We start from the raw sequence: 7,747 nt of genomic DNA, 5'->3' as shown, positions 1-7,747 counted from the left end.
ATTGGTTGTGCTTATTCGTCTTACGAGCGTCGCGAACTTATAAGATAGTGTGTTAATCTCTATTGAAGCGAAAGTGAATGTAGGGGTTTAGAACTTGCCATGCTAGCATAGGTTCATGTATTTTTTATGCATGATTCATAGGTAATTTTAACCATCTTACTTGCCCTATGTAATCATGATAGATAAGTTGTGCATTAAACCGTTATGTTGTCAAATTCTATAGACATAAAGGTCTCAATATAATTGGTATCTATTCAGCTTCTATCTCTTTTGTGGATGTCTGGTAGTAGGGTATTCGTGCAACGAAAGTTGGCGTTTACTAGTTTCGTGTTATCTGATTAGTTGTCATCACCATTGCATGCTAAGGTTAAGAACAAAAGGCTATTCAATGAAGTAGTAATGAAGTTAGAATCCCATGTTTGTATTTTATAAGTAAATCAATCTTAATTCTCTTAGCTAATATTAGTTAGTATAATCTCGTAGTTATAAACAATCTCAACTTGTTATCATCCTAGTATTGAATAATAACATACCATTGTTGCATAAGTGCATTGATTGAAATTAATCTAAATCAGTTTCTGTGGGAATGAACTAAAAATAATTATATATTACTTGCGATCGTGTATACTTGACTGAATATTATCGCGGGTTTTCGTTCTAACACAAGGCTACAATTTGACAATATAGCGTGTCTGCAATAACCCCTATTTTATTTATATATATATGTATACGTGTTTTAAAATAAATTCAATTTCTATAATTATTTTTTATCTAAACATAACAACTTCCGTTATGCAGTGTACATGTTCAACATTTGAATATAGTTTGATAAGAGACGTGAATAAGATATTATTGGTGAGATTGCGAAGCTGTATGAACATTAGATGTAATAACTCAACTCTAGAATATGACAGGTAAATAATACAACGTCTAAACAGAAATCAGAAAGAAATGAAGATAAGGAATATAAATAATCATAATATTAGAATAAGTTTTGAATTCTGATTACAGGTCGAAGTTCACTTTACCAATATGTAGAGATAATTAAATATTCATAATCATTGTTAGTTAACTTTTAGAAAAAATTATATCTTAACAATACAAACGGAAGATATTTCACGCGTGAGATACACCTGAGATCAGTTCAATGTTTAAATTTTATTAAAGGAGCCCGGATTTGATTTAACTTACGTGTTTGTTTAATTTCGATTACTTTTGTACATGTGTCATTATTAATGTGATTATTTACCTTTAAAAAATGTTGGCGGATGCGAATAAGGAAATTATTTTAATTTTCATTTTAAAATTTCAAAAATTAATATATATATATATGTATATAGTATTTCCTAAATTACAAAATTTACTTTTATAAAGTAAAAAAGAAATTTTAGGATTTGTTTTTAAATGTTCTGATATGAAATCTCAATTTACATAAAATCTATTTCAATATCCAAAAAATGAACCGAAATATTGATATTGAAAAACTTAAAATATGACAACTGGAATATGGATATATAAATATCTTATAAAGAAATTAAAAATTCAATATATTTTTTTTTGGAATTTGAGGTTCTATGAATGAGATAATCCAAATTCCAAACACAGTGAAGCAAGCAAAGACCCAGATTTTATTTGTTGGAAACATTCGTAAAGTGTGAATGAAGTTATTATTAATTTTAAAAGAGAGCGAGAATATAATTTAAGATTTAGGACACGATTAATACAACCGTTGTAAACACAAACTCGAAAAAAACAGAAAACCGGTTGAACTAGGTTTGGACCGGATAGGGCTGGAAGTTGCTATTATTTAGGGCAATATAAACACACAGCCTCCTAACTGCAACTGCAACTGCAATTTCATTTACACCCATCCAAAACCAACAACAACAACGAAGAGCCTCACTCAATCGCTGCTTAATTAAGGTACTTTCGAACTTCACCTTTTTTATTTAATTAATTTGTTATGTACAATTTACCGCTTAAAATGAACTCTAAAACCCTAACTCTTTTTTATTTAAATTGAACGGATAGAAATGTTATTTATGTTTTGGAGTATGATTTTGTAGATGGATCGGTACCAGAAGGTGGAGAAACCTAGACAAGAGACCACTCCGATTGATGAGAATGAAATTCGGATTACCAGTCAGGGCAGGATGCGCAGTTATATTACTTATGCTATGACTATGCTTCAGGTTTCTTCGCGCTTTCATTGTTTGTTTGTTTTCCTCGATTTGTAGGAATTGCAGCATTATTGGTAGAACTCAAACTTGTTTCTTGAAATGTTTTGGTTTATGACTACTTGTTAGTATTGTTATAGTGAAATGAAATGTGGTGTGGTGAATTTAATTGAAATGCAATTAGACGTCTACATTGTATGATGTTTTATGTCTGTCTGCTGTGTTAATTGTTATCCCTCTCGTTAAAAATGGTACAAGTAATCAATTATAGAGGAGTAGAGGCTATTTTCACAATGACCTCGTCTTTTGAGAGTTTGAACATAAGTTAAATGGAAGATGTTGAAAATTACTAAGGTTTAGTTATTTTACTTCCGTTGTAGGAAAAAGGCTCTTCAGTAATTGTGTTCAAAGCGATGGGAAGGGCCATCAACAAGACTGTCACGATTGTGGAGTTAATTAAGGTTTTTTCTTTGTTGCTTAAGATATAAGGTTATATATGGTTTTAACATGTTTTTAATTTTTGTAACAAATGAACTTATTTGTTATGGTATTTGTACTTACTATGCAGAGGAGAATTGCCGGCCTCCATCAAGTTACATCTATTGGATCCACTGATATAACAGATACATGGGAACCCTTAGAAGAAGGACTCCTACCGTAAGATATTTTGATATTAAACTAGAATTTTGGCTGAAATTTTTTTAGAAGTTTTCTTTTTAGGTATCTGGTTCAGCATAAAGATGGTTTGACATCATAAATGATTGGAATTGTTTTTATAAAGTAAAATTTATTTGACAATGATATTTGTTCGATGGTGCAGTCTGGAAACAACAAGGCATGTTTCAATGATCACAATCACACTTTCAAAAGAAGAGCTAGATACATCAGCCGCAGGGTAAGTTTATTTATCCTATTCTATTACCTAAAAATACCAAACCCTGTTATTAATGCGCTCCATTATAATGTTTCTTGCGTGTTGGTTGATGTTTGTTTCTCTACTCTTTGAAGTTGTGAATCTCTGTGAGTGCTAAAACTTATTTCCATTGATGCTGTGTGATCAATTCTTATAAATATCCCTGAATGTGTGTGTTATCACTCTACATATTAATTGATGATAAGTAATTCCTAAGAACCTTCCAGGTTATGTTATTGTCTAGATATATATCCTATATTCTCCACCATCTACTTCTTTTCCCTTTGTAAGAAAGATATCTTCATAACAAGCTCATGCAGATGATAGATTGATAGTCAAATAAGTTAAGAAGGCTTCTCAATATTGCGCCCTTCCTTTACTGGTTTACTTACTCTTAGTTATTAATTTTTTACAGGTACCAGTCTCCACTACCTGTTGACCAGGTCAAGGCTTCCCCGGAGTTTGATTATGAAGGAGGTAAAGATGTCCTTTGAAATGTATATAAAATACCTACATTTGTTGAAAGAGCAGCATTTGTTAACATGTGATTGTGCAGATGGTTCACCTACCAATCAAGGCAGAGGTCGTGGTGGCAGGGGGAGAGGGAGGCAAAGAGCTGCATCTGGTATGATTTTGATTTTGTTTTGCCTCTACATGTTATTATGTTCAGTTTCCTTTTGCAGTAATTCTTAGCAAATTAAAGGAAATATGTTTATGCACTCTTAATTTCAATAAAAAAAACATGTGGTGCCTCGGTAGTGCTTGAGTTCTTTATAATCTATACCAGACCTCGGACCTAGATTGGGGAGGGGATGTGACAGGGTGTATATTACTGTACCCGTCAATAGAAAGTGTAGATATTTTAATGTTGATCTGCTCTTTGCTTCGAATTTTGGGTGTTGGGGTTTTAAGTCATTTAACGATAGTAAAAAAACTGCTAGAACTTGTACTGTTGAATGCTCTCTGCATCACAATTTTTTAGTCCACGAGTAATCAACTAGTGCAGTGCAGAAACAAGTAGAGACGGCCTACTGTTATTGTATAACATGTACTATGTATATATATGTTAAGGTCTTTTATGTTCTTTATCTGACGTCCCATGTTGCAGACGTGTCTTGCTTTGTTGTTCATTTTGCTTATATTAGTTAAGCAAATGTTGATATTAAGACAAGTTCTGTGGACCAGAATTTGCTTACAAGACATTACCACCCCAAGGGTCACTGAAATGGTTTTTTATAAACTCTTATTTAGGGATTTGGAGAAGCAGCTATTTATTTGTTTATTTACTATTTAGCATTTCAGATATTGTGTGAAGTAATTGTGGAATTCTAAGTAGGAATTGGCTTTTCAGAGTTAGAGGATGGAGGTTGGGATCGTCCTCGGGGCTATTCCAGGGGTAGAGGAAGAGGGAGAGGTCGTAATTTTCGGGGACGTGGAAGGGGAGGATATGGTGGGCCTCAGATGGATGTTCAACATGATGCTTATGGTTATGATCAAGAAGCACCACCTGTTGAGGGTAGAAGAAGAGGGAGAGGTCGTAATTTCAGGGGACGTGGAAGGGGAGGATATGGTGGGCCTCAGATGGATGTTCAACATGATGCTGATGGATACGATCAAGAAGCACCACCTGTTGAGGGGAGAGGTAAATTTTTTAAAATTATAGAACTACCGAAGTCTCTGATATTTGCTGATTCATGTCCTACTTGATTGCTCCCTGTCAGAAATATGCATAGCTTGGTTACAAAATTAAACCGAGTTCTCTTTGATTCTTACTGATAATAAGTTGTATTTTATATAGTAAAACTGAACCAATGGTATTGACTACTTTCTGTAGTCACATTGTTTGGAAGAATTTGTAGGGATGCTTTTGGTTACAATGAATATTTTGAAAAAAAATGTTTGCTACCTAGGAACTCATGGTTTAGTAGAGGACCTCAATGCAATTGCAATCTCTTGTTTTGACATACAGAATACAATGGAATGTTATAAAAATATGTATATAAAAAAATTATGCTTGTTGTACTGCCTTCCGAGTCATTTCTTCTGTTAACTCTTTAGTTCTATGAGTTGGTAACTGGTATGGTTCAACAATCAAACATCCAATCACCTGTAATATATTGGATTGGACTGTTCTGGTTACTTAAACGAGCTTTTCGAGGGACCTAATTACACGATAAATGCAGATGTTTGGGGTTAAATGGATGATGTGGGACTTTAAAGGGATGAACAATAAATTTATTCTTCCTGGCATTCTGTTATGTATATATCTCTCCCCTAACCAGCACAGCTTTGACCCTTTCCAATTTTTTTTCGATCTTCCATAATGAGCATTTCTGGGGGTACATAGAAAAGCATGGACCACGTCATAGATTCACCCTGTAACTGCTTGATGTTGTAATTATTATAAGTTGTGATGTGGCTTTGCTTTGAGTTGCTCAGTCTTTATGTGAGTATCAAAAGTGACCATTTGGGTTGAGTTACTAGTTTATTTGTTGAGCTTATCATGGATCGTTTGCACAGGTAATCTAAATATACGGGTTTAAATCGGTAATGGACGGGATATAAGAGATGAGCAAACATAATGATGTTTCTCTAAACTATAATTTAACTCAGTTAATTTTTTTCCTAAAGTCAACTTATTATAGACCATAATCCATTAGGACCATTACCCATCATATGAGTCCATACTCCATATGCTAGTGATACTTAAGAAAGCACGTAGCAGGTGATGCATTGATCTTATAACTTGATATGCCTCAAATATTATTAATATCTAAGTCTAACCTTTAAGGAGGTATTTTCTTTACTTAATTAGTCAACCCCCTCAAATGAGGTTGTTCCTTTATATTTATAGAGAGTCCCAATTGGGCTGCTTGTTACAAAATGGGCCTCTTGGGCCTTTAAACAGATGTTACATAACTATCTCACTTCGTCTTTTTTGGGCCTTTCTTCTTTCTTCCAGGCCCTTGGTCCTAGGTCCAACATTTGTCCCCCTCCTAGTTCGAGCAATATCTTTAGATTTGCGCTTTTGTTGCTTGAGTCTTTGCAACCTGGATATTAGGGATAATGCGGGTACCTGAATAAAACTAGAGCATAAATGAGAGTAGGTGTGTAAAAAATGATAAAAATTAAGGAAACTGTATATTTGCAAGATCAAAAAAAAAAAATCTCACCAAGTCTTTAAACAAATGTTACATAACTATCTCACCAAGTCTTTTTTGGGCCTTTTTTCTTTCTTCCAGGCCCTTGGTCCTAGGTCCAACATAACTGCTCGGTGTTTTCATGATTGCTGATTGTGATGTGCTCAGTCCTGTTATGATCATCAATGCCGATTTGATTTACTTTGCTTTAAATTTCTCTGTGTTTACATGAACGCTAATTGTAATAAGGTTTTGCTGCAGGCCGTGGACGTGGTCGTGGAAGGGGATATCGTGGGAGAGGTCGTGGATACAGCTCCAATGGGCCAATTTATGCGGCCGGGGGTGACGAGTAGCTGCTTTCTCCAGCTTGTTGAGTGCATTGCACAGTTTGTTATATCATGTGCTGGGTAGATGTTCCTTTTCTTAATTCCTGTGTTTTAGTTGACTGTTTTTTATTGTTCCTTTAGTTACTAAATTAACCGCAGGACAACTATCTGTAACATTGTAGACTACCTTTAGAAGCTTGATGCAGTCTATGTGTGGGCTTTCTGTAATTTTTACCATGTCCTTTTTTTGTAGAATTAAGTTAAAGTTATTAACAGTTAACTGTAACTATATTGGGCGTGGTGTTTGTGGTTCAAATGGTCATTGGTTAATCTGTAATCAGTGTTGTTTCCCAAATCATCTGGATTTATATTGTTCAATGTTCCGTCCGCAATTGATGTCAGAGCAGCAAAGATTGAATGAATTGGTTTGCAGCCTGTCTAGTGTGGTCGAGTGGGATTTATATACTAGAGTGATGGGCAAGAGGAAATGAACAATTTGTAAACGTAGTTCCAGACAGTCGTGAGCTGAACCGTTTGAAGCAAAAGTAATGGTCGTTGTTGATATATTTTCCAGAAAATATATATCGTGTCCTGTAGGTCTGTAACTGTAGCTATTTTTTGATGTTTCCCCTCTTTTTTTAAGTATATTAAATTAGAGTTATTTACATTTTGCAACCCCTTCCTTTCATTTAATAATAAAATTATATACTTATTTTTATTTTCAGAAATACAGTTTACAATTCCTAATTTTTGATATTAAATACAATACGCTTCCTTTAATCATTTTTTTTAAAATATTTATATTATGTAGGGTAAAATTGATATTCAGCAAAATATTTAAATAACAATTTTTTTTTAAAATTAACTAAAAGTTAGGATTTCAAATTTTAAAAATAATATTAATGTCACTTATTTTATATTTTATTCAATATAATTTTTAAAAATTTAAAATATAGATATATTTAGAAACTTTATGATTAATATATATTTTAAGGATATATTAATATATAAATATATATAATTTGCTTGATAAATATATTTTAAGTATTTAGCATTATGATTAATTTAGAGTATTACTAATAGAAAATAGTTATAATTTTATTTCATGTAAAAAATGCATTAAAATAAATATTTTTATTTATTTAAAATTTTAGTTATTAATAGTAACATCTTGATTCCAATTTTATACTG

The 7,747-nt window shown here is 32.9% G+C and overlaps 1 protein-coding gene across 2 annotated transcripts; it reads left to right on the top strand.

The window, feature by feature from the left end:
- Positions 1-1,758: 1,758 nt before the first annotated feature.
- LOC141720851 (uncharacterized) lies at positions 1,759-6,893 on the top strand. Of its 2 annotated transcripts, none has more exons than XM_074523496.1 (9): positions 1,759-1,923; positions 2,067-2,192; positions 2,558-2,638; positions 2,746-2,834; positions 2,998-3,072; positions 3,506-3,567; positions 3,647-3,715; positions 4,427-4,732; positions 6,492-6,893. In XM_074523496.1, exons 2-9 carry the CDS (start codon positions 2,067-2,069, stop codon positions 6,581-6,583), a joined length of 900 nt encoding a protein of 299 aa, XP_074379597.1. In that variant the 5' UTR covers positions 1,759-1,923; the 3' UTR covers positions 6,584-6,893. The 2 variants fall into 2 exon arrangements, with proteins under 2 accessions (XP_074379597.1, XP_074379598.1); XM_074523497.1 differs by having other exon boundaries at positions 1,763-1,923; positions 4,442-4,732.
- The last annotated feature ends 854 nt before the right edge of the window (positions 6,894-7,747 follow it).

This window comes from Apium graveolens, chromosome 4 (assembly GCF_009905375.1).
Source record: "Apium graveolens cultivar Ventura chromosome 4, ASM990537v1, whole genome shotgun sequence".
NCBI lineage: Eukaryota > Viridiplantae > Streptophyta > Magnoliopsida > Apiales > Apiaceae > Apium > Apium graveolens.
This window is presented reverse-complemented; position numbering and strand designations above follow the sequence as displayed.

Excerpts from the sequence above, each read along its gene's own strand:
- LOC141720851 (XM_074523496.1), top strand. The coding sequence starts at position 2,067 with ATGGATCGGTACCAGAAGGTGGAGAAACCTAGACAAGAGACCACTCCG. Across the intron at positions 2,835-2,997 it reads TTAGAAGAAGGACTCCTACC|TCTGGAAACAACAAGGCATG; the intron begins GTAAGATATTTT and ends TCGATGGTGCAG. Across the intron at positions 3,716-4,426 it reads GAGGCAAAGAGCTGCATCTG|GAATTGGCTTTTCAGAGTTA; the intron begins GTATGATTTTGA and ends AATTCTAAGTAG.